At 39.9% G+C, this 27,266-nt stretch overlaps 2 protein-coding genes across 3 annotated transcripts in view; one reads left to right on the top strand and one right to left on the bottom strand.

Annotated features, from left to right (window-relative positions):
- Window positions 1–22,516, bottom strand: part of homer2 (homer scaffold protein 2) — a 33,070-nt gene extending 10,554 nt beyond the window's left edge. Inside the window, exons 1-5 of the mRNA XM_041042554.1 lie at window positions 22,071–22,516; window positions 9,993–10,149; window positions 2,945–3,076; window positions 2,518–2,610; window positions 1,554–1,693 (exon numbers count right to left, since the gene is read on the bottom strand). Coding sequence (XP_040898488.1) covers window positions 1,554–1,693; window positions 2,518–2,610; window positions 2,945–3,076; window positions 9,993–10,149; window positions 22,071–22,075 — 527 coding nt within the window. The 5' untranslated portion in view covers window positions 22,076–22,516. The remainder of the gene's footprint in view (window positions 1–1,553; window positions 1,694–2,517; window positions 2,611–2,944; window positions 3,077–9,992; window positions 10,150–22,070) is intronic.
- A 283-nt stretch (window positions 22,517–22,799) lies between these two features.
- On the top strand, window positions 22,800–24,425 carry LOC121184728 (RNA guanine-N7 methyltransferase activating subunit-like). 2 transcript variants are annotated; one of them, XM_041042567.1, is made up of 3 exons: window positions 22,800–23,083; window positions 23,380–23,550; window positions 24,014–24,425. In XM_041042567.1, exons 2-3 carry the CDS (start codon window positions 23,381–23,383, stop codon window positions 24,249–24,251), a joined length of 408 nt encoding a protein of 135 aa, XP_040898501.1. In that variant the 5' UTR covers window positions 22,800–23,083; window position 23,380; the 3' UTR covers window positions 24,252–24,425. The 2 variants fall into 2 exon arrangements, with proteins under 2 accessions (XP_040898501.1, XP_040898509.1); XM_041042575.1 differs by lacking the exon at window positions 22,800–23,083 and having other exon boundaries at window positions 23,090–23,550.
- The last annotated feature ends 2,841 nt before the right edge of the window (window positions 24,426–27,266 follow it).

Raw genomic sequence — 27,266 nt, 5'->3', positions numbered from 1 at the left:
CCTCCGGATGTTTGAGATTTGAAAAATCTTGATTTGTTGCTGCTACAAGAGCTAGTATACTTAATTTGTGCTGATCAGATCAAGTAGTCCTTTTTATTTCTATTTTATTTGGAGAGGGGTAGTCTAAAAGAAGGTTACCCTTTATGGGTATCTCTTGAATTTAATAAATATTGACTTAACAGGATTTCCTATTTTTCTGACCTTATACTTACCTCGGGTTGCCTTTTGGGACATATATGCATACATTCGTACATATCATACTTGCCTGTAGAGAATATTTATTATAGCATCATATAAAATCAATAATAATAATAATAATATAAAAGCAAACAGAGCTCTGGTATCGGAATAGTATCGGTATCGGCAGATATCCAAATTCAGGTATTGGGATCGGATTGGAAGTGAAAAAATGTGGATTGGTGCATCCCTACTCAGGACCTTTTTTTGGTGCTAGCCAGTATTAATTCTGGCTAAATTTACTCACTGCAGTTTTAGTTGACTCTGAGGCCCTGGGGTCATTTTAATCCCATCTGGAACTACATCTGGTGTTTAACGCAATTACCACTTTATACACTCAGCATCTGGATTATAAAGGCAAGGTAACAAATGGTGGAGTGGAGCATCACTCTTTAGATTTGATCAGATGATTACTGAGCCCTTTGAGGACTGATATCATTGCAGGAGCAGTAAAATGAAGAGGGAGAACATCTGAGCACAGATTGGTGCCGAGATAAGAACAACACTCGAATAAAACAGTGAAAGCCATCAGGAGCTGCAGTGCATAGAGTTTTGTTTGACTGTGGTGAGATTATGAGTCATTTTTGAGGATTAACACACAATAATAAAGCAGCATTTGGGTGACTCAGTAAAATTAATGATATGCATGGTAACATCAGATTGCCCATATGCTCTAGTAAAACATATACAGTGGGATCCAAAAGTTTTGAATCCCTTAAAATTCTTGAATGATTGGATGAAAAAAAAAAAAATCACAAATTTATGTGTATTTTACTTGATTCTGACCATGCACTGTGATTACGTGTCATACAGTTTATCCTCATAATCACAGTGCAGTGTTTGTACATGTCTCCTTGATTTGTTTCCACTCTTTTTTAGTTCATATTCAAATAAACAGATTCCAAACATCTGTGTTTTTTATGTTGCTGCTCCAGAAAAAAAGGTTTATACAGCCTACGCATCATTGCCTGCTGTAAACTAATTTGTGTGTGTATTTTAATTTATTTGGCCATAAGACAATTGGAGAACAGAAAACAGAGAAATCCAAACTATTTTCTTTAAGAAGAGGAAAATATTTATTTAAAAAACAACCTCCTTTGTTTAGGTTAATGTACACTTTTGAATTTAAATTAAATATTACATTAATCTGACTGTTGCAATGTGGAGTAGACATGAGGATGAAGGCTAATAGATCACATTTAGTTATGTTATTGATCAAATATAAAAAAGGTGATTTAATCGTGAAGGAAGAAACAAATCAACTGCAAATCACATTAAAGAGGTTCTTCTGATGTTCCCATGAAATGAAACCTTACCTCTGTTCTACTGCACTCTTGAGGCGTTCGTTCTCGGTCTTCAGCAGAGCAGCCTCCGGACCGACATGAGAGATCTTCTCATCATCTGTCCCATTAATGCTAGATGCCTGGTTGGTGGAGGGTGTCTCACGTCCAGACTCCTGGGATGGGACAGTGGGAAACCTGTTATGGTTCAGGGCAGGTTTTGATTGAAGCTCAGCTGGAGCTTTCAAAAGGTCTGATGGGTTCTGTCTGTGCAATAAAGGGCCGTGGGCTTTTTTCAGTGAAACACAGTAAACAACCTGGACACGTCAGCTATGACAGCGGAGGGTTGAGGAAAAACTGTTGCCAGTATTTATCATGTCATATGGCCCAGCAGCTTTGTGTGTCTCAGAGCAGAATCTGATTCCTGCCATCTGGAGTCAGCGCAGGCAAAGAGCAGACCTGGCGGCCAGTTACTGAGCCGTAGCTTCTGGATCTACCCCAAATCAGTTCTGTTTACTAATTACTGACAGATTTACCAATCTGAGATTATTTCTGTAAAACCAAGAAACCTTTGTTTTATTTTGTTTTCTTACTTTTGCTTCCTTATCCTCTTAATTGCTACTGCCTGGCAGTGCTGGTGCCTGCAAGTATGAAAGTAGCTAAGGATGACCTTTGACCTCTCATTTATGATCAGTCAGACTATCATAACATGTAATATTCAAGACAAGGTTCATAGATCTGTGTTCATATAAATATTTGAACTAAACTATTTGAATATTTGATCATGCCAGAAGCTATTTTTAAACACAGAATCTGGTGTTTGAATCCTTTAGTGTTTGCGAAGGAAAGTGAGCTAAACTGAAACCTTTTAATTTCTCATTTTCTCTGCAGTGCTTCTATTTCCCTCTCTGTAGAGGACCACAGCGACTGTAGGGGAAACAGCTGAACAGCAGAGGTGTTGTACTGAATCAGAATTTCAGACAGCAGAGAGATCATTTACCTGGGAGTGATTGCTCAATGTTTCCACCTTCTCTTGAGATTTGTCCCTTGCTAGCTTGGCTGCTTCTTTTACCTCCTGGAACTTCTCAGCAAACTGAAAATATCAGAGAGATGTGAAAGAGCTGTGATGATTAGTGGCAATACAAGCCAATGTGTCATACGCAGTGTGGCTCATCTTACAAGTTTTGGGAGATCACAGAAATAATTGGCTCCATAGTGAAAGTGAGTACTTCAGAATCACGTATACCCTTAAATCCTTTTCTGATTGCTTCAGTTGCCCATCTGATGTTCAGTTAATAACCAACTGTGCACTGTCGCACTTGAGTTTTATGAAAAATACATAAATCAGCTGTTTCTAAGCGACGTATCACATAAAATCTAATGTGACTTTGTGTGATGCTGCGGAAATGGGAAATGTTTCCTCTCACCTTGGTCAGTTGCTGCTCAGAGGAGAAGCCCAGTCCAAACACAGTGTTGGCCCTGCTGTCTGCCCACTGGCCAAACTTCTGGGATGTCTTGGTGAATGTCATGTTGGGTGTGATGGTACTGTTGATGATCACCTGTTAGGATATTTTAAAAAAACATTAATTAATCATTAATTTCTAGCTTTATTAGAGATCATTCTGGTAACCGATACAGGTGTAAAGACTTCCAGCATAGTTTTACATTCACCTGACATGACCCGCACCCCTCACGTCCATCTCTATTGCTGTGATTTAAAATCTGTGTGTCTCATTCTGCCAAGACATATTAGAAAAGGAGCCTCAGCAGCTGCATTCACACGATGAATAGTCCTATTGATTTAGTAAAGGACAATCCCCTATTGTGGCTCCATTCATACCAGAGTAAAGCTGTAATACGCTGCCCATGTCTGTCACTATGCCCACACTGACAAGTTTGATTACAATTGGCTTTTTTATACATTTCTTTCTTTGTATGTTCCTCTTCATAAAAAGAGTCAGACTCATATGCATATTTAAGAATCTCTCTACAATACAAAGCAATTAAATTTTCCACAATGTCACACATCACAACTTTTTACACAAAAAACTTGTTCAAATAGTACTTATCTTCTACATTCTCTGAATAGAGGGTAACACACTCTTCTACTTTAAAAGAAAAAAAAAATTAAAACACCAACACACAGACATTGCAGTGGTGACTGCTGACCCACTAACCTCTAAGTAGTCAAATTACTATCTCCATATTTGCCACAGTAAACATTCACCTGCTGCAGCTATGCAGTAAATCAGCTGCCAGAAAACATTTGCTGCAGTCTAAAATTGTCACTGGTGCATGAGACAGCGACAGTAGAAACCAAGAGATGCTTAAAACACTACTTCGGTCCGACCAGACGGCACTGATTTATGTGTTTACTGCACCGCTGAAAATACAGACAATGGTGTCCACTCCCATATGAACAGCTCAATGTGCATGTAAACACAAGCAGCTTTAGTTTACTGCTGCACATGTACACAAACCCCAATCTCGCTACCAGGATATGAGAACTTAAGAGCAGCACATGCAAATTACCAACAATTAAGAAACAATAGAAGACAGTTTAATCACAGTGCAGCTGTTGTTTCATAGCAACATGGCTCTGAACACAGGATTCGAGAATTCAAATTGCTGACAGACTCATGTCCTTTTCTACACCTCCACAGTCTCCCTCTCCATCTTGTCATTGGCTGAGGTGTTAAAACACTTTACGCTGCATCATTACTGAACACAGAGAGTGAAAAAGCAGAGGCTGAGCAGATTAGGACACAATCCAGACAGACATTTGTGTCCCATTCAGAACAATGACTTCTCAAGAGAGAGAGATCATTGTTCATACCCAAAACAAGACTTTTATCAGTGTCATATACTGACTACAGTTGCAACCTCTGATTCAGGCTTTGCTTCCTCATCAAAGGTTTCTAAAGAGAGTGGCAGTTTACCAAGGTGCCGTGATCTAATTTTAAAATCATCATTCTTTCAGAGGCTTCATCAAAACAAAGGTGACCTAATTTCCCCTGAAGAGGAAACCTGGGCAAAGCCTGAACACTCACATGTCTAATCTGAAGCAGCTGGGTGAATATTTAACAGCGCTCATAACACTGGCTCAAAGAGAAGTGTTAAGATAAGATGAAACTTTAATGATCATTGTGGAGAAAATGGGCTGGTGCTGGAGGATAAAGGAAAAGAAAAACAAAACAACAAAAGGAAACAATTAGGTAAACAGATGGTAAACATACACAACCAACCATTTAAAACACTAGAACATAACCTCAAGAAGAAATCTCTGAATAAAACCCTGTCAGAGTCTTCTCTACATACCATGGACAGGACTTGTGTTGTCAGATTGACAACTGACTTAAACTTAATGTTAATCTGAGGAAGCTAACATGCACCTTGTTGGACTGATATTCCTTGATTTAAGAATATGGGCCTATAAAAGCGAGTGGAATTGGTAAAATAAGACCAGATAAGCCTGAGCCTGTTTTTTTTTTTAAAATAACCTATGGGTGGAAAAGTGCAGTAAGTGAACCTGCCTAACCTCTGTCTGTGAAGTGTAAAAAGATAATGAGCAGCAAGAGCACAACATTAACCACAGAAACCACACACTGTAGACCTGTCCAGTTCTGAACACCTGAAGCTCACTCACAGCTAGGGCTGGATGATGATTCAGCACTGCTGACGATTTTATCAAAAAGAATCGTAATTATTTCAAGTTAATTGTATTGTATTGATTTTTTATGTTATTCTTTGATCAGTCAATTTGATTATTTTATATAATTTTTTATGTCTTGATTAATATTGCGATATATATTGTCCCCATCTTCCTGGACCCTGTGATTGTGTGCTGGCATGTATGTGTGTACGACTCAGAGAGAGTGGGAGGGTGTGACAGAGGGAGGGAGAGCAGAGTGACGCTGGCAGCTGTGAGGGTGGTGAGCCCAGGCTGCAGATCAAGTGGCACTAGGGGTGCAGAGTGAAACTCCACCCCCCGAGAGTCAGTTAGAAACTTAGAGACAGCCAGGAGGTTATGGGAGAAATCTTCCTCTGCTAATTATGTGTCTGCAGAGTGCGCAGAATCTGCAGTGTCAGGACATACAGAAGATGTATAACATGGGAGAGGACTATGTGGGACGGAAAGAGCTGTGATCACTTGTTAAGCACCAAATGCCGGAATCTTTTGTCAGAGCTGGGGAAAAAAGAGGGACACACACTACACTGAGTGGTAGCTTTTTTAAGATGATTAAACTTTAAATGTCTTGGTTTTTTTGAGAGCCAAAACCCTAAGCTAACTTGTGACACAATTTCACATTTCATAAAAAAAAAAAAAAAAAAAAAGCAACCTGAAACAAAATACTCTGATACACAATACTTGAATACAGTGCTCATTTTAAAAAGCTAAACTAGTCTGTATCACTGAACTTGCTTTTAACATTTGAGCACGTCATTAATTGTCCGTGGTCAACAACTGCAGACGTCAGTGAGTTCCAGCTGAATTTATGGCAAAAAGCTTAGTTTCGGAGGGATATATAATCAAAATAATGGTGATAAACGGGCAGCGAGGATAGTCATGATGATGAACAGGAGGAACTGGCAGTGGTGTGATCACTGAAACACAGCCAAAGAAAGAGATGATGGCCGCAGTGTCCTTTCATCAAACCAGGCAGCAAAATGTAAAATTGTGATTGCTCATCAGGCAGAGGTGTGATGTGGATGTAGAAATGTTAAATATTTTTTGTACGTCTGCCAGCCGCTTTAATGACCTGATGCATTTGATCTCACCATATATTAAGTTCTGCAAAAACACACTGTTCCCTGGTGGCAATGACGCAGGTTTGGTTTATGATGAGCAGAGAGGGGGTAACTTGGAGTCAGGGGTACGTCACCATATTAAAATCTTAAAGTGAGAGCGGTTTTCTGCATTTCCGTATAAATTTATGAAGATCTACTGACTTATTATGACAGAGCTGGCCCTCATACTTGCCTTAATCATAACAGTGACAGTCTAATATAAAAGTCAGAAATTATGTGTTGATTTTTGTATAATTAGGCTCTGATCTTACATAACATTTCACTTTTCTTTGTGACTGTAGAACTAAGGGTCAGAACATGCTCCTCCTGGCTGCACATAGGCAAACATGAAGTGACAATATGAACATGAATGTGCTGGATGAACCAATCAACTTGTTTGACACGCAGGGCTCCACAGAATGTCGTTGAGATTTAGAAAGTGTGCACGTCAGCTCCTCTGCGATCTGTGGTTGCCCTTTTCTACACAGATCTACAGATATTTACACTTCGCAAAACTATAATTCCAGCTTGATACTGAATTTACTGTATTTTAAATGTGCACTACAGCAAAACAGGAAATTCATCTGCTAAGGCTAGAAATACGACTGCCTTCCAGCCTCAAGTCTTGACAGTCAGCTAATGAATAGCAGCCCTTTCATTGGAAGAAGTTAATGAATGCAGATCATGCCTCAGATGACATTTGTTTTTTTATTATTTGTCGTCCCAGTTTGTTTTTTTTCCTGACAAAATAATCGGTGATATTCAAGGCTGTTTACAAAACTGAATTTCCTCATGTTGGAGCTTCACAGTAGCTCACAGCAGCTTTGGTGTGAGTGCACCATAATCCTAATAAATAATTGTTTTGGGACTTGATTTTAGCAATTCACCCAAACCTGAACTTAGAAGTGTTGTTGGGGAGGGGGGTCAAATACGGAAGGACAAAGTGTGTATGTCCCCCAGACATGTGCCGAGTAGAAGTAAGCCTTAGTGGAAACAAAACTGTATGACACACAAGTAGAGAAACTACATGGTGTACTTAGGGTGCAGCCAAAATTTTAAAGAGGAACGAGGTGATGATAAGACAGGAAACTTGGCTGTAGGTTGTAATATTGGCATATACATTGAACTAGTTAAAACTGAACATCTGGCAAATTTACCAGCCAATAACACATTCAACAAGCTCACTTAGAGAAATTCTTATTCTTGGCAGAAACATGTCTTTTAGCTCACCAGCCGACAGCACAAAATGAGCCAAAATGTTAATTTTGGACCCTGGCTGTGATAGAAGTAGTAAGAAATAAAGAAGAAAAATAGGTAGTTAAAAACACAGTAGGATGTAGGAGAGAAGGTTATGAGGCAAAAAACCATAAAGAATGTTCAAAATGAAAAGAGCTGAAAGTTTTTCTCCACATTAGCGGGAAAAGTTACCACACTTGGAATAAACCATAAAGTACTACAAGAAAACTTTTCACTGTGTTGCCACTGTGCTTTTTACATTGCTGTTTGTGAAGCGCGATTCAGGGTGAGCAAATGATGCTCAAATGTGCTGATATGCTCCTCTACTTCCCGGATCACCATCAGCGAGTTGCACAGCCATCACGGATGGACGAATATAAGCTGACGGTCTGTCGTAGTTTGTGTGTGCAGCAGCACAGAGTATTGTTCTAGACAGACCTGTCTCCCTTGCAGCTAGTGTACAAACTAGAAACTATATTTAACATTTATTTGATATGACTCAACATTTCCTTGCTTTCAGTTACTTTGCACATACCGACATCTCTCTGACTTGCTTAAATTAACTGGAAAAAGGGACAGGACTGAAATCAACAGGAGTCCTCCCTATTGAAACAGATAAAATTTCATACCGTTTTATCCTCATACCTCACATTAGCTGTTGCGTGCAGACATTTTATGACACATACTGCTCTGTTACTCAACGTTACAGGAGAGTGGAGAGACAATAAGATGACAGGAGTGGGAGAGCAGAGAGAGGACTCCTGGCCTTGAAGATATGGAGGACTTACAAAAATAAAGATGCACGTAGCCTGAAATAAAGTAGATTTCCAACCTCATTTCTTGAGAGATGAAACATGCAAGGAGACTGCATTTATTTTCAGTGATCTATTGTCAGTTATTGTCGGTGCTATAGCACCATGCCGCTTGATGACACAACAGATCAGAGTCTTGCCTCTGTGGTTTCTAGCTGTGGGAAGAGAGCTGTTCTGAAGCTAACAGAGCTTGACTCAATAGTGCTTTGCTGGAACAGAGGAATAATGCATTTTAATTTTCTTTACAGATGGATTTTACTTAAAATTGTGGAAGCCCTTTATATTTGAGCCAGATGGTCAAAGGAACAAACTTATTTGAAGCTACCAGACACAACTAAAACCCTGTGTGGTTAGCATTTATTTGTCGCTGTTAAGAGTTTCTTTCTAGCAACAGGAGAAAATGCTTGCAGAGCAAATACTATGTTGAGTTCCTGTGAGACCCACCCTTCAGCTGTTGGGTTGGTAATCCTAATACTGAACTCCACAGGCCCTTTACCCAAACAGCGAAATGCATGGCAAGAGCACAAACTACAGGAACATAAACAGATCCAAACAACTGTCAGCCTGCTCAGTCTCCGAAGTGGCTCTGCAGGTAATCTGACTGATTTAAGATTGTGCGAAAGGTGATTGCCCGACAGCAGAGGGATACCACTGTCATAACTCTCCTACAGTTTTCACACAGAGAGGAGACTGATCGCCATGGAAACACAGAATTCACTTAGCGGGGGAGGAAGGTGTGAATACGGGATATAGGCACACTCATATGGTGTCTGTTATCACATGCACGATTCAATCCAAACGTCATGCTCTTGTGATGACAAATCAAAATCCTTTTGGAGAATCAGTCTGTTGTTTTTTACTTGAGAATATTCACATAAAGCGCATGTTCTATAACTAAGCAATTCTTAGACACACACGGATGAAAAACGTCAGAACAGGTCAAAAAGCAGTGCAGAGGGATTTCACTGGAAAGCAGAAAAACTGGGACCACTATTTAAAAGCTCTATAGTGCTTAAAGTGTGATTACTGTCTGCTGTTTATTGATCACAGTAAATTACAGCTAATTGAGTGTAACTGAAACTCAAAAGATATGTAGCTCTTAGCTGCTCTTATTAGTTTGTTAGAGGGGATGTTTCCTGATGTTGAAACTCTGATTTCAACCTGTATGAGAACTCTTACTGGTGGGTTGGTAATCCTGTCCTGTGCTGAACTCTTGCCATACATTTACATGTACATGAATAACACTTGGATCTACTTAAAACACATTATAGTGTGTTACAAACCATTTGCATTAAGAAATGTTAAATAGGAGGCCTTTATTTGTGATTATTCATACATTGGCCCTGACTGCAGACCATCTTTTATATTTTACCAGGTGAGATGATGCAATGAATTCTTAAGGAATACAGAAAGACTGAACAAGAAATATTAAATGGCAACATGTTAGGCTGATGCTGAGGTAGGAGCAGCAAATGTAAAATTAATATGTTTGACAATTCCTTTTGTTCAGTTCTAGCTCTGAGCGTTTTCCTCAGCTTGAACCATGTCTCCTGAGGGCAGTTAAATGTTTCCAACCATAACTCTCTCATATTGCTAAATTCACAGACACAGAAGCACACACACACACACACACACATACCTTGGATCCGTCCACGCTGATAATGCGGTAGCTGTTACGTGTGCTGTCGTAAAAATAGGAGACAGTGACAGCCTGCTTGCTGGCAGGAACCCAGTTCTTCTTGGTGGTTGGGTCGATTTGGAAGACATGGGCCCTGGTGGTGTAGATTGGCTGCTCCCTGGAGACAAAAAGGACAATATGAGAGGAGGATCACTGCAGATAAGACACGCAATACGAAACCCCAGATCGAGATAAAAATCCTCTGATCAGCAAGCCATGTTTCACAATGTTTTGCCAAACACACACACTTATACTGTGTGTTGAGTTCTGAATATTCTTCCATCACATTATGGCTGCGAAGACACTGTGCTGTGTCTCCAGAGATGCCGAGTCCTGAGAGTCCCAGCATGGACGGGCAGGTGATAATGTAACACGAACCCTAAATCCTCATAGCAACCCAAAGCCATTAACACATCAACACCCCCCCTCCCCTCTCATAGGTGACAGTAACACACATCTAGGTGTTTGTGTGAGACTGTGCACTTGTATGTGTGTGTACACACCTATTGTCTAATGGAAAATTTCCCCTGTGCACCTAATACATTCAAGACAATTATCTACTTGTGGTAACAGTCAAAAAAATGGAAGACTCACTGTCGACTTGTAAACAAATAAATAAAAATACAAAATTCAGAATGCCCAGTCTTCAGGGAAGAAAATGAAGTGCGGACATCTCTTTCTCGCTCTCTCTCTCTGATTTTTCCAAGAGAAAACAAATATCTTGAAGTCCAGTCTGTCAGTGTCGGCAGTGACGTGCCGGACAGTCAGTGGTGTCTGGATGTTGAAATGTAGTCAGAGATTGAGTTTCCTGATCCATGTATAAGCTGGATGCAGCATAACTCTGAGCAAATTCTGAATGCTGCTCCTATTCCAAATCAAGATTGGTTTCCCTGATCAAAACCGGTGGAGTATCTGAAGATTCTCAGTCATCCAGGTCATGGTTATTCAAGGAGAGTTGACCCGAGGGCAGCTGGTCTTGGTTTTAGAGCTTGACTACATTGCACCTCTCATCCAAGCCGCTTCTTTAGTTCTGACCAGTGGGGCGTTTAAGAAAGATTTTGGTAGACTGTGGACAAGTTCAGAAGATTAATTTCATTACACAGTTTATTCAGAGAACCGTGTGCTTGGTTAGTAACGTGCAGCTGCTTATAAAGTAGAGCCTGACCATAATTCAATATGATCATACATTGTATTTTTGTGTATTTGTAAATAATTACACAATTTAGAGATAAAGGAACCAACAACAAAAAAACAAACTTACTTAGAATAAAATAATACAACAGAGAACAATGCCACTCAGGTTGAAATCAGGTAAATTTTTGCCAGTTCCTACAATACTACACTGATGACAATATGTTCTGATTTTTAGATGTGTCCATATACTCACTTCATCAGTAGTTAAACATACAAGAGTTTTTGTTTTGTTGAAAAGGTATATGTACTTCATAACCGTACTTATAATATTAACTGGATTATTTTAGATACGCTATTTTGTACACATTTGCCATCATTGTATTTATACAGGAAAATATTCTTAGTGATATCATGTTATTAGGAGGAGCATTTCAACTGAAATTAAACCATAAATGTTACAGCTGGGTGGTAAAATTCTCCCACCACCAAAGTAGTAAGAAGTGATATGAGCACTATGGGGATTAACTGCATCTAAAAGCTATTAAGTTCAATGATTAAAATAATGTTTTCGATTAAAATCCTGAAATTAAACCAGTTATAAAACTAATAGGTTCTCAGATATCTTTATAGAGCTATCTCAAACTGTATTGGGAAACATTACATTAACATGACGTCCACTCTTCGTGGCAGTAAGTAGATGAAAACTCTGAACTTCTCTCTGAGTCATCTTGGTGACCAATTTTAGACTATTCAAGTAACTAAAGTTGAGCTTTTTGTTTGCCCCAGTGTCAAATCTTCTTGCTGAATCCAAATCGCTTTGAAAACCTCAAAATATAGATTATGTTAAAAAAAAAGAAAAAAGGCTGCAAATCTGGGTATTTTACCAACATTACCAAATTAGAAGCCAAATCCAAATAGATTTAACAATCAGCAGCCAACTCAGCGATGACTGTGATGGGGAAAAGTTCAAAATCATGTCATCTGTCTTTGAGAGGGTGAAGTAATCTGCCTCCCAGCGATGAGCAGCTAGCTGCCTGTGTGATTCAGAGGAGCATCATCATGGGGATAAAGGAGCAGGATCAGACCGCCTGTTAAAACCTGAATGACTGCTGACACAGAAAAAAAAAAAAAAAAAAACACACAGTGGAAATGCTCCTCCTCTTAATGACATCCCTACAAAACACACAGACACATCTCTCTTTCTCTAGACACTGTGATTATCATCACTCTCAGCCACACCAATATCGCAGCCTGACTCAGATGCTGAGAGTTGAAAGCTGGTGTGAAATACACCGAGCACTTTATTAGGAACACCTGCTTATTCATGCAATTATCCAATCAGCCAATCACGTGACAGCAGTGCAATCATGATAAGATCGTGCAGATACAGGTCAGGAGCTTCAGTTAATGTTCACATCAAACAACAGAAGGAAAAAGCATGTGATTTCAGAGACTTGGACTGTGGAATGATTGTTGGTGTAAGACAGGCTGGTTTGAGTTTTTTTTCTGAAACTGGGATTTTCACCCACAACAGTCTCTATAGAGTTTACTCAGAATGGTGAGAAAAACAAACATCCAGTGAGCGGCAGTTCTGCAGATGGAAACGCCTCGTTGATGAGAGAGGAAAATGGACAGACTCAGAAAAGCAACTCAGAATGAACAACACGTCAAACCTGGAGTCAGATGGGCTACAACAGCAGAAGACCACTTTGGGTTCCACTCCTGTCAGCAAAGAACAGAAATCTGAGGCTGCAGAGGGCACAGCCTCACTAAACCTGGACAGTTGAAGACTGGCAAAATATAGCATGGGCTGGTGAATCTAGATTTCTGTTGAGGCACACAGATGGCAGGGGTCAGAATTTGGCATGAACAGCAAGAATCCATGAACCCAACCTGCCTTGTGTCAACAGTCCAGGCTGGCGGTGGTGGTGGTGGTGGCGTGATGGTGTGAGGAATGTTTTCTTTGCACAATTTGGGCCCATTAATACCAATCAATCATGGTATGACAGCCACAGTCTTGAGTATTGTTACTGACCATGTGCATACCATTATGGCCATGATTTACCGCCTTTGAAAGGACACTTCCAGCGTGATAATGCAACATGTCACAAAGCCAAAGCCATCTCAGAATGGTTTCATGAACATGACAGTGAGCTCAGTATACTGCAAGGTGTTCTATAGGGTTCATCAGATCTGAATCCAATAGAACACCTTTGAATACAGAAATTATGTGATGCCATCGTGACAGCAACACCCAAAATCTCAAAGGGATGTTTCCAACATCTTGTGGAATCCATGCCACAAAGAACTGAGGCTGTTTCAACAGCAAAAAGAAGGAACTACCCAGTATTAGAGTGGTGTTCCTGATGAAACGAATGTTGAGTGGATATTCAGAAAATCCTCTTCCCCTCTTTACATGTTTTTTCTTTAAAGCATCAAAGAGCATGTATAGTATACATGTATACTTAAGAAAGGCCACAAGCTTTTTTTCCACTTATTGTATTAGTTTTGATTAATAAAAGATTACAAAAAATTATCTATCTATATAAATAATAATCTATGAGTGCTCTGTCAGACATTTTAAAGACAAGAATTTGCTATTTCATACTTTAACTGAACATCAAGAGCCAAACTGCTACATCCAAGAATATTTCTAGGACATTGTTCAGCTTGAGGTAAAAATAACCACACCTGCATGCGGTACACTCACATTATGAGTTCCATACAAACTCTACGGGTACTTGACACTGAAAGAGCACAGGTGCAGAAAGTGAAAAACCAGTTGCACTTCCCTTTAATGGTATTTCTCATTTCACAAGGTGAGCGCAGGTGGGTGCAGTGCTCTTCTATAAAGTTCCAAGAGCGAGGAACAATTAAGTGGAGTGGCTGGACGAGAGGGATCAGAGGACACCTCAAGAACTTAATAATGGACGCAGATAAAGAATATGGGGGTGACAGATGGGAAGTACTTATCTTGTTGGAAAAAAAACTGAAGTGAATGCATTTTTCAGACAAGGCTAAGTTTACTTGGCTCTCACTGCTTGGTACAACTGTCTTTGTAAATTACTTGGAAATCTTGGTGTAATGCCTCTGTCTTTTTGTTTCAGGTTCTTTGTCTTCTTATGTTGTTGTCTTTTCTTGTTGGCAATTGTTTTACTGGTTTAGTCTCATGGGCTCCTTTTTCCGTTAAACTATGTTCTTGGATGTTCGGCCTTGTGTTTTTCAAGAATCAAAATGCCAGTATGCTCAAAACAAACTAGTTCATATGCTGTGTCATCCAACCATCGTCGTCATACTGAGGGTGAATACATCTACGATCACAGTCCCAAAATGCATGTGCAGCACACTGTCATGCATACCCTCAAATGATGGGTACGCAGGGAGGGCCAGTAGAGACAGACACGGTCAGTAAAAACTTTATGGAATTGGACAATCCACTGGCCCACATTATGTATGTGTGTGTGTGTGTGTGTGTGTATGTGTGTATGTATGTATGTATGTATTATTATTATTATTATTATTATTATTAATCAAAGGTGCTGGAACATGCTGTTTGGGATTCTTCCTGCCCACAGTAACAAGTGACAGAAGTGATTGCGTCAAGAACAAAAAAAAAAAAAACAGAAAAAAAAAGCTTGAGAGAAAAATTCAAATCTTGCATCCAACTGGATAACACCGGTATGCTAAATACGTAAATTAAAATAAATCTATGTAAAATGTGATATAAGTAAATAAGTATTGACTTCACCTCCGTGAGCGAATCCACTGATCACACAGATTCTATTGAAACTGATTTCAGTCTAAAATTCTGCCATTGAAAATGCTGATATGAACATCCCCCAAGGCACGTGGGCTTTGTTATGCTAGGTAGGTGTTATGTCACATCATGTTATTCTTAACATGCTGTTTAGTTGGACTATATTCCAATGCATGATTTTGTCCTCTCACGTTAGATTTTTGTTGGCCTACCCTCTGTTCCTTATATGTCTTAGATGAGGTGCTAATGAAACAAATGTTCACAGATCATTTGTCTCCACACAGTCTTCCCCCTTGGTTACAAACATGATCCCAGGAGAGAGCTTTTAACAAACTTCTTACAAAATCAATTTTCAGTTGTAGAGGTTGTGAAATACTTTCTAGTATTCTTTCTTCCTCTATTTTCTCTTCCTCCTTGGCTTGTCATTTACTTTCATGACATGAAGGGTTTCAACAAAATGTGTGAAGCTGGCACAAGGGTGCTGAGCTGCACACAGTGACACAACCACACTTTGCTTGGCACAGCAAAAAAAAAAATCATTCATGCGCTACAAAAACCATTACAAATATTGCATTTTTTAAGAGCACAGGGATGCGCTTAGGAAAATAAGCCAACATCCAAATAATCTGAGAGCATATGCTTAAAATGTCAGTAAAATTAAATGGCTGTTAAAGCTAGTAGAAAAATACACATAGCAAAGCTAGAAGTTTCATTAACACAGTACAGATGGTGACATTGTTGCTGTGGCGCTTTACAGAAACTGGCAAAGGACAATGTCAAGGGGACATTCAGCTCAGTATTATTTTAATGCACTACTATGAGGTCCCAGTGAAAATAATGTCAGACAGGCTGGAGAGCAGTGAAAATTCATGAGCTAATAAAGCTTTTACTTCCATTGGGATTATGGTTCTCACAGAAATGAAAGCCTAATAAATTCACTGTCCCCTTTAAGCCTAATCTCAGTCTTCATCTGCTTTGGGAACAACAAAACCCATTATACAGATCACTGTTTTTGCTTTACATACACACAAACACACACACGCTGACCTTTGCAGCGGCAGTGTCTGGAGCCAGCTCACACTGGCAGGGGAAGAGAAGTGAAAGGCCACTGAACACATGGATGCACTCACACAACTGTTGTGGAATCCAGTGATCTGCTTTTCTGAGATAAAAAAAAAACAAAAACATTAGATTGATTGATTTTACTGGATAAAAAAGACGACGACATTTGGGACTTTATGGCCCGCTGACTGCTGGGTGCTCTCTGTCCCCATCTGGTGCTTTAAATAATTTACAGGTGTGCGTGTTTCTGTGTAGGTGGAGCAGGTCTGAGTTAGTCCGCACTGTCTGTGCCTACGAACACCTACACACCCACCTGGGGCCCATATGCACTGAAGATGCAGCAACCGTGTTGTGTATCCCCCCCCCAAAAAAATAATAATAATAATGATAATAACGAAGGAAGGAATATGCTGACAACCTGAGGACTAATTCAAACTGGGAAAGCTCTGTGCTGTACCTACAAACATGAACAAAGATTTATTAAATTTAAAAAAAACACAACGCAAAATAAAAGTTATGAGTTCAAAATCATACACCCGACAACTATGATTTCAGTCTGGAGGAAGGAAAGTGTGAGCAAGAGACTGCCATGGATGCTAAACAACTGCACTGCATCACCTCTGAGAAATATGCAGATATATTGCAAGTGATGCACGACTAACCCTGCCTGCCTCTTCTGTTAAATCCTTTAAAATGTTAGGCTGATCTTTACCTATATAATTTACTTACTATTACTATTTATTTACTTACATTGTATTCTCCAGAGTTTATAGTGAGGTTTGCTGAGAGAAGGATTGATTATCCTGCTGCTTAAGGGAGATGGTTAAAATGAGGGAGGATGACATCATGTCCTGAGAGGAAGCGTGAATAACAGCAAGCAGTTTCTATCTTTGACTAAGAGTTTGACTGGTGATTTTAGTGTGAGGGGCTGCAGTCATGTTGCCTTCGTCTTCTGCTACACCTGTAGAATCCAGGCACGTTTGTCCAGTGAGTGAGAAAACAGCCTCATCCAGATTCCTGAATCCACTCCGGGCTCATTCCCCAAACAAACTTTCCTCACCAGTCGCAGTCATCTATCTCTCTGTCTGAATCAAAGAGCTACATGACAGCGGTTTAGATATTAAGTGATTTGGTAATCTGAGGTCAAACACTGAAACAGGCTTTGTAGCCTATTCAATGGAACTCAGCAGCCTCAGCAGCTTCAAATATGTGCACTGCAACATTCTTCACGTTCCTCGAGGGAATGAACATAATGTTACTTTACCAGCTCCAGAGGTCACACAACACACAAGAGGCAGAGCATATAACTACGCAAATTAAGATAAATGTGTTTAAAGGTTGAATGACAATGCAGGCATCCAGCTATTTTTTTGTTCTTTTTACATGACTAGTACAGTGCTTTCAACATGTGCCTGTCAGTAGGGGCTGACTGCTTGGCCTGCAAAAATCCAACTTGCAGTTTTTCTGAGAGCATCATTCAAACAAATTCAGCCTGGACTCTGCATTTGGATCCTCCGCAATGTACAATCAGATGAGCGGTTGTCAAGAAAAATTGAAATGCAGACAGATTCCTCCAATCGCAGTAAGAGAAGTTGATGACTTTTGTTTCATGCAGAGGAAAAAAAACAATATTTTTTCCCATTTTTCCACACAGGTGTCAAATCTCCCTCTAAATGGGTCAGCAGAGAGATAGCATCAACACACAATGTCTGGGTTTTACACCATGTTTGGGGTGTTAAATGAGCTGGCGACAAATAAACCAGTCAAACGTATATCCAGGTGCTGCTGGGTGCAGATCTGCAGGCACAATGGTATGAATGAGCCTGTTACACTATAATAGTATCTCTTCATTAGTGAGACAACATCTCTCTGCCAGTGGGATTTCATAAGGTCATTGGCCTGTTTAGAAGTGTGTCTTCCCCCTTTGAATCCTCTAGAGGCAAATTGTCAGTGACCTGATGAAAAAAGAAACACTTCTGTGTGTTGTGTGATGGCAAACAAACAGTCTTATTCACAAAAGACACAACTTTGGGAGCATTAGCAGCTTTTTTGCATGCTGACATGCATAATGTATAGGCAGTGAACCCACTACATTATTCCACAGTTTCTCCGTACTAAACCAGGACAATCAACAGACTACTTTAATGACTTAAAAATCATTATATTACTAGAAGAATATGTATAAAATGCTGTCCTTGAACCCAAGTGGTCTGACAAATACAAGGAATTTAAATTGCCATCTGTTCAAAGAACTTTAGTGACAAAAGCTGCATTACTCACTTGTCAAATATCTACAGTACAATAGGAAAGGAACACTGAGTTAGAGCACTTATCCTTCCTCACTTTCTCAGCTGGTGCTGACAACAATTCACTAAGTTCCCACTGGCTTTTCTGTGGGACCAAGTAACAAAAGAACATCTTCCCCCAAATCTGTCAGAGAGGGAAAATGAGAAACTCATATCTAGGTTACAAGGTGAACAGATCTGGTGACTCTGGAAATATTAAAATGGAAAAGTAAAAACAAATTTGTTGGGACTACCAAGCAGAATTCTTTTATGAATATAAAATACCAGAATTTAATACTTGAAACTGAACTTGAAACCTCATTAGCAGGTGTAATGTTGCTCATAAGTCAGATGAACTGAGTTGAGGCTCTCTTTTTTTTTTTTTTTTTTTTTTTTTTTTTTACCTGTGAGGCATGATGGAGAGCAGAGCTGCCTTATTAGAGAGAGGGACATTTTGTCTGTATGAGTGAGCAAAGTAGGAAGGAGAGGAAAGCTCTGTGGGATCATCACTACAACACCACCTGGGCTTTGATAGCAATAAACACGCTGGTCTACTAATGATGTGAGGAGGTCAAAAAAAAAAAAAAAAAGGAAAGGCACGTTTGCCTTCTGATACAACAGCACGCCATAACCTGGGCTCTAGGATCCCTGCTGAGTGAGGTGTGCGTAATAAATTAATTAATTTATCAGCTGTCTCAGCTTAACGGTGACTTGATGTGACTGTCTTTACTGTCAGCGTTATTCATCCATTACAGGTTAGTCACTTTATTAAGATTTGTTACATTTCTCGTGAAGGTCTGAGGACTCAAACTTAGTTGATAAAGTGAGTCCAAGTGATTGACGGTGACTTTTTGACAGATTTTTTTGTTCTGTGCAGCTCCTTTTGATAATAAAAGACATTACTTAACAAAATAAATCAAACTGTGTAGCAGAAATATCTTTATCTTACTTTGTTTTTACTTCTTTAAACACTTTTTTTGTCCCTTTAATCATCATCACTCTTCAGATTTTTGTGAACCCCTTGTCCTGAAATCCATCCATGTTTTAGATTCAGAGAACTTTATTTGTCCCCGGGGGGCAATTTAAGGCACATTGAGCAGCATGAGGCGGAAAACAAGACACTTTAAAAAAAAAATACTACAAACCTAAAACATGGATGGCATGTTTAATCTTATGATTGTTTGTTTTAGATTATTTTTATTTTATGTCTGTTTTAACTGCCATTATTGAAGATAACCTTCATTATAGCTTCCAGTGTTTTGGCAGTATGATGATCCTCATGCCAGTACAGTTCATTAAACTGGGGACAAAGACAGTATCTCATGCAACAAAGGCAGCAGGCCAGACTCAAACCAGCAACCACAGCAGGTTCCCCCTCCACCACACTGAGGCGATAGGACGCGGAGCCCAACTTAATCTGAGAGCTCAGAGGAAAAGGAAGTGAGGAAGTCTCCACAGAAGCACAGCATGGCAGCAGATGGCCTCCTAGGCCTCAACCATCTGGTGAGGAGACGTTCAATCCGCCGTCAGTCTGTCCCCTTTCATTTACCCATGATTCTTTAACAGTGAGACCTGCCTCTACTGCCCTATTACACCTCTACAACCTTCCGCTCCAGCCCGCAGCCACAGACAGAGGACTCGCACTCGGATTAGGCTTAAAGTCCACTCTCCTGCCCGGGCAGCCAAGAGAGCCACTGCCACGTCACACATCACAGAGCCTAATCAATGAGTGTTAAGCCTTTAGCTGTCACTCTCTGGCCTGTCGGGAGATTATCATCTATCCATGTGTTGGGGCTGCTCCCAGCATGGCTTACTTTAAATAGCAATATGCTGATTGCATTGCTGTCTGTGTGCCTGCTTATTTATTAAGATGGGGCGTTTGGGCAATCTGAGCTTTATTTTGGAGATGTAGCGCTTTCGCTGTAAAACTGTACTTAAAAATACAATTACCATCACTTTCTTACCCCCTGTTACTGTTAGAGTTTCTTTCTCTAAATTCAGCAATCTTGAATTACACTGTTGATTTATTGGGTGTGCTGCACACATATAGTTAAAATATTGACAAATACATACAGTATTGTGCTTTACAATTCATGCGGAAATGACGGGATCAATAATAATATGTCAAGGTTAAGGGGGTACTGATTGATCACATGATCAAAGACCTGATAGGATAGGAAACGGACAAGGGAAGATGGATATTGAGGGTGTTAATATGTATGTATTGTGTGACTTATAGTTAATCTATAACTCCATTTAGAAGCCAAGCGCTTCAGGCACAAAGGGACAAAATCCTACGAAAAACACTACAAACGATCTATAGTTCTCACCACCAAGTCGAACTCGCGCACACACACACACACTCTCTTATCTATATTGACTGGTCACTTAGGGCAGGACACATTGCATCATAACCAAAGAGTAATCAGGACGTGATAGATTGCATAATTAAGCACGCAGGTCAACTCACTCTTACTGCTGGTCAGACAAAACAGGCTATGTGGTAAGTTGTGACGGGGCATTTTCCACAATGACAATGAAACGACAGTGAAAACAATCATTAGTTGCAACCCAAAACAAATCAGTTTGTGACCCTAAACACGGGATTTGGAGAATGGCTGAATGGCACTGACTGAAACCAGCCAACTGGAAAAAGGACACTTGTTGCCATGTCTCTGTCAGTAGGTGTGACCTCCCGCCTCCTGCATTGAACTATGTGCCATGCTTGTGTTGATCCACTGGGCCAGTTTCATGACACAACACTGAGTCCTCTCAGTTTCAAACCTGCTGGGTGAGCATGCCAAACTCCTGAGGAGTCGTCAGGACTGCTGAACTGGTTTCTTACACATTAAAGACACAAATCAGGAAATAACAAGTACTATGGAACTTTTCCCTTAAATACTGAACATTATCGCTGTTTATCATTCACACCTTAACTCAAAATTTTACACAAATCAAGATTTCTCACTGTCACATATGTAAGGATCCATAAAGTTTACATAAACTGTTCAGAGCCTGGGCTCATTCTCGAAGAAATGAATTGCATTGAGTTGTTATTAATGCAATTTCTAAGTTAAGTAAAAACTATACAAACAAGATTAGGGAGTTCAGAAAGAAAACTGGGTAATTTATGGAGATGTGAAGACTGCTCATGATTGCATAACTATGGCATTGAGCCACGAAGCCAACATTCATAACATAGTCGACTATGGAAGCAAAATAATATTCTGTACCCTGAAAACAACTGTGGGAGTACACCACTACCTCCAGCCCTGTGGGTAACGCATACACTGAAATACACACTCCCAGAAGTACCGTATCTCCTTATTAGTGGGCAGTGTTGACTCTGACACCTCCACATCATAACCCTCTCAAAACAAAAATTGGAACAGACAAAATAAGGAGGAAATTAAGTGTTCAAAGAGAAATTAGACGGATCCATCAGAAATTCTGCGTAAAATTAAAATATAAATCCATAATGAGAAATGTCATATCAAATCGACACATAAAATCGACAGACCGGCTGGAGTCACTTCTTAAATTTCTCACAGTGCCAAATAATCTGGCCATAAAACAGTAGATTGGGGTATTCCTCCGCTCCCACCACGCACTGGCAAGCGCTGAGGGAACAGCGACAATTACAATCAAATTTATTCAGCGGCTTGGCAGGTGAACTAGACAGTTGTAGAGGTATTTTGCCGTATTTCCACCGCACGCACACGCACACACACCCACAGCATTTCAGTCAGTGCAGGTGTCATGAGAGGCGCTCTGAAGGGCAGCGCTTTCTGGATTACTCACCCCATTGCCGCGGACTTGAGGAACAACTCCTTTTTATATTTCGGTCTTATTGGCTGTGGGTTTAGAGGAACAAAATGGTGATTAGAAGCGCAGTCAAAGTCCACAGATGATTAGTGGTCCAAAGAGTTCATTTCCCGTGTGCCAGCTTCGAACAAGTCCTCTTGCTGCTGAGAGACAACTGAAATATGAGAGCACTTCTTCGTAAACTCGATTCACCGGGTTGTCAAGCTCTGTCTCACAGAACCCCAGTCATTTCGGGAAGTTTTTTTCTCTTTGCGTGTTTGTTTTCCTCTTCACATACGCGACAGAATAAATCCCACTTCGGAAAGGCTTCTCCCTCGCTTTCTTCAAACAATCGGCCCTGGTGAATTAAGTTAATGTTTGCATTTCCCTGCTTACTCGCTGCGCAGAGTTTCTTCCTCCCCAACGGGATTGTGTTTCAAATGAAGGGCGGCAGAAGCGGCAGAAGCAGCAGCAGCAGCAGCAGCGACACGGAGCGGTTTCCACCTGCTCACGCTTCTGCCAGAGCCACCCACTCCTTTAAAAAAAAAACTGTGGTATCTGCGGTTTTGTCTGTGGTTTCGGTCGCACTTTTTTTTTTTCGCCCAAACTGTGGTCTGAAATAACGCACAATTTAAACCGAAGATAAATCAACATAACACTATTAAAAAACGACCAACGACGATGATAAATTCAGGTGTACTTACATGCTTTAGGCTCCCAGCAATTGGCACTTTCTCCTAAACTATGTAAAATAACGAGGCAGATGTATGCTATTATCTGCACCACTCATAAACGTCTTCAGCTCAAAACGCGTCTCTGTAACTTGACTTTTAAAGTCGATTTGAGACTGCCCGCTGGTCCTATTTCAAGCTGGCAGGTAATAACCATCAATCAGTGTCAGGTGTGCGCGCTCCCGGAACCATTAAAAAAAACAGTCATTTGTTCCCGGAGGAAGCGTTTCAGCGACGCACTGATACTGGGATCTCGGATAAGCCGTTTCGCGATAATAGGTATTAGTGTGTAGCTAAAGTTAATAACATTCACGTCTTGTGCAGGCGTGTTTTCAAGACGTTAATGTTAACAAAAAGGTTTTATTGTGATTTTCGAGTTGTTTGTGTCCTCGTAAAACGCTAACTACCTCCAGATCAGACCAGCTTTTAGGGGCCCACATGGGGAACTTGTCTTGCAGCAGCTAAAACAAGACTAAACAGAAATATCCGCCAGTAAACGGAATTAAAAAAAAAACAAATAGAAGTTTTTGTCGTGCTATCCAGTTCTTCGGTGACTTTTTCTTCTGTGGCTACAGGATGACTGAGAGCTCGGAAAACCTGCAGAAGTACGAGGAGCTGTTTGCCCACAGATTTACATCGGAGGACCATGAGTACCAGAAGTACCTGAACCGTCCAGCTGACCCCCCACCCATAGTGGAGGAGTGGAGGGGTCGTACGGGAGTAAACCAGAGAGGCAGGGATAACAGGTAATGTAGCGTTGGCTCGCAAAGTGTAGCTTAATAACTTGTATTTTACATACTTCGTGGTTAAGGTTTGTGGTTCAGTAAAATTGCCTCTGTGATAACCAGGTGATATAAATGTGCAACATTCTGATCTTGGAGCAATGTTTTATACAGCTAGGTGATATGACATACTTTCATCATAGCAACACTTGCATAGTCAGGACAGCAATTAATGATTATTTTCTATTTTCGTATTATTCTGTTAATCGTTTTGTCTATAAAGCATCAAAGTTAAGTAATCGATTCATCTTGAAACTGATCTTTGCAGCACTAAATGCAGAGACTGACTTACACCAGACTTACCTGGGGTTCAGTTACAACCTGCATAGTTGTCTGACTGCTTGTGCTTTCACTGTGATATGAGATCTCAGCCATTACTTTGGTGATCAGAAATCATCTGTGTTAATTAAGATCTGTATCTGTCCAGGTATCAGGACCGTCGTGGACACGGAGGTCGTGGGTGGGGGGGAGGCAGAGGTTGGGGAGGAGGCCGAGGATGGGGAGGAGAGCGGGGCTGGAGAGGGGACCACCGTGAGCAGCAGCACTGGCATGACAGAGACAGAGACAGGCACTGGGGGCATGGAAGTGGGTATCAGTCAGGCCCTCCTAGCTCCAACCAGGGATACAACTCCCATCATCAGAGACCAAATTATGACCGCTACTGATCTCTATCTGAATCACTCAGGTGTTGTCAGTATTTACAATATTCACAGTCTTATAACTTGCATTGCAATATTATACATGGCAATGTGCAACTTTGCTCTAACATTGTAATTGTTTTTTTTATTATTGTGATACAGTTTTATTGTCTGAATTAAAAAAAAAAAAAAAAAAAAAAACATAGCAAGTACTGCGCTTACCTTTTCCCATACCTAAACAGCCTTTTTTCCCCCATATTACATTTTCTCATTGCATTCATGGGAATTGTTTTGTTTTCAGTATTGGAGCTGTCATTATAAATTACTCAGAAAATAACAATTTCTCTTTAATATTTCAGATATATGGGCTGTTGTTAACAATGTTGGATTATCACATTGTAACTGGGAAGTATCACTGAGGAGTTGTTTTGTGTCCAGATAGTTTTGCCACTACTTTTTACATGATTTGATATGATGTTGTTATGAATTATACAGTACAGTATTGTTGGAAACGGTGAATATGCATCTCCAGAGAAAGTCTATTTGTAATGCAGCTGTATTTTTCTGCGTCATATAACTGAATTGCTGTCAATAAATGTGTATTTTCTTAATGAGTGGTTTCTGTTTTGTTAAGTTTTGTTTAATGTTTGGCAAAATTTAAAAGGGTGTCAGTCCTAGTCACCACACTAACATTGAGTGTTATAGGTGTTTGGTAGCGACATGCCAATCTAAAATGCCGGATCAGTGTTGATACAGACCTTATTAAGGGGCTTGGGTATCAGCTATGACCTGACCGATTCACATTAAATACAGCTTCTTTGTCAATGACATTACAAAATTCATTGTCTTACGCTCCCAGATTCAATCAGTTATCCTAGGCTGCGGCAGCTCAGGTTTTAGTACCACAGCAATCCATGGCCTGGTGTTAAATTTTATAAAATGGATTCCAATAATTTAATGCTGCGAAGAGCTGCTGGGGACAAGAGAGCACTGGTAAAGAATCGGCACTGGTAGACACCCTAAGCTGAGGTATCAGACCGACATAAAAAGTTATATTCCTAGATTTTTGGTTTTAATTAGATTTCATAGCAGTGGTTCTCACCCCAAGATGATTAAAAGCATAAGGTGGGAAGATTTTTCTTTTTTTTTTTTCCTCAAAGTTCACCTTTGTTGTAGTATAATGGATACCGCCCACCTTCCCAGGGCTCAAAAAATCCTTTCACTGAAACAGAAGTAATAAGCACTCTTTAGACAAATTTCTCTTGTGACAAGGGGTTGCAATTGTTTTTTTGTTTGTTTGGGGGTTTTTTTTAGTAAGAGTAAGAAGTCATAAGGTTAGAGATCACTGATTTTCTAAAGGGTACCAAAACGTCTTGAAAAGTCTTAAAAAGCATTGATTTCAGTTTCTTCAAAAGAGGCATTTAAATGTATTAAAAAGTCTTCAATAATGTTTATAAAGGTTTAAAAATATTTTTTCTAGCCTGCCATAGGCAGTAATGTTTATGTTTTTTATTAGTGATTTTTAGATTTCATTCTGTGCTATTAAATTATATTCTATGTGGTATCGAAAATGTCTTAAGAAGTCTAAAATTTATCTTGGAAGGCCCTGCAGAAATCCTGTTATAGGTGAAGGTGTTGCTTTAGAGTAGGGGTTTCAAACTACCTGCCAGGATCAGGTCTGGTGTGTGAGACTTTTTTTTATTTTGGCCCACTACATGTTTTGACATTTGAGTTTCCGACAACTGTGAGCTCATCACAGCGCCACTGAGATGGTATGATTTAATATTTTTTTTATAAAGTACATTTAGATCATTTTCAGCCGAGACTTGGGAATTTACTGAAGCCACATTTCATCAATTTCACTCTCTCAGACTTTAATGTCAGTCTAATGGATGGCACATTAAACCAGATGGCCTGAACAACAATACTGTGTGTGAAGGAAAAGAAGCATTCACAGTAAATGGCTCAGAAGAAGCCTAAGACCAATAGTTCACAATGTGAAAAGCAACTGAAATATTTATGTGCATCATTAATACATCGTTGCTACATGCATCAGTGGCTATGGCATATGTAGCTCATTGCCTAAAGATGTCAGTGCTTGTGTATCTCAGTCCATCCACAGCAGATCTCAGTTAAGTAACAAATGGTGACTTTGGACACACTGGCCCACTCCACTGATCCACAACACAAGCAGCAACCCTCTGCTTTGTTTTATCGCCGCCTTAGTGCCATTCTGTGGTTTCTATTTATGGCCGTGGTGAAGACGGGGTTAACAGTTCATTTGGGCTTCAGCAGTGCAATCAGCTGTGATGATAAGGGAGGGAGAGTGGAGGTTTGGGAGAAAGTGTGTGTGTGTGTGTGTGTGGGGGGGGGGGGGGGTGTGCTGAAACTGGCACACAGCAGGGAAGGCTGCCATCACCACTATAATCAGTTGAGATTCGAGAAACTTCACCCCAGATAGCAGTGTCTTCACAGAGCAGGGATGTACTGGACGGAGATGGAGACAGTAAAAGTAAAAAGGATTCAAGGATTCAAAGGATTCAAAGGCTTTTTTATTGTCAATTCACCATATGTCAGACATACAGGGGAATCGAAATGTTGTTTCTACTCTCAACAATGTGCATTTTACAATATAAATAAACAATTTAAACAAAACCAGCTAAATAAACTTTCACTACAAGATAAATATATAGTAAAGAAATATATGGAAAACAAATGTATATATATATATATATATATATATATATATATATATATATATATATATATATATATATATATATATATATGTATGTATGTATGTATGTATGTATGTATGTATGTATATATATATATATATATATATATATATATATATATATATATATATATATATATATATATATATATATACAAATATGAAAATTGCAGATTGCTGAATAGTGCGAATGGTTATGTGCAAGTTGGCCAAAAGATTGTCTTAGTTACAGAGTCCAGGTGGCAGTGGGGGTGGGGTTCAGCAGAGTTGGGGTCCAGGGGCGGGGGGCAGGGGGGGAGGTAGTG

Source organism: Toxotes jaculatrix, chromosome 1 (assembly GCF_017976425.1).
Source record: "Toxotes jaculatrix isolate fToxJac2 chromosome 1, fToxJac2.pri, whole genome shotgun sequence".
NCBI lineage: Eukaryota > Metazoa > Chordata > Actinopteri > Toxotidae > Toxotes > Toxotes jaculatrix.
This window is presented reverse-complemented; position numbering and strand designations above follow the sequence as displayed.

What these genes read in the sequence shown, in the direction of transcription:
- LOC121184728 (XM_041042567.1), top strand. Translation starts at nt 23,381, where the DNA reads ATGACTGAGAGCTCGGAAAACCTGCAGAAGTACGAGGAGCTGTTTGCC. An exon ending in CAGAGAGGCAGGGATAACAG is followed by an intron (nt 23,551 to 24,013) that starts GTAATGTAGCGT and finishes GTATCTGTCCAG; the next exon opens with GTATCAGGACCGTCGTGGAC.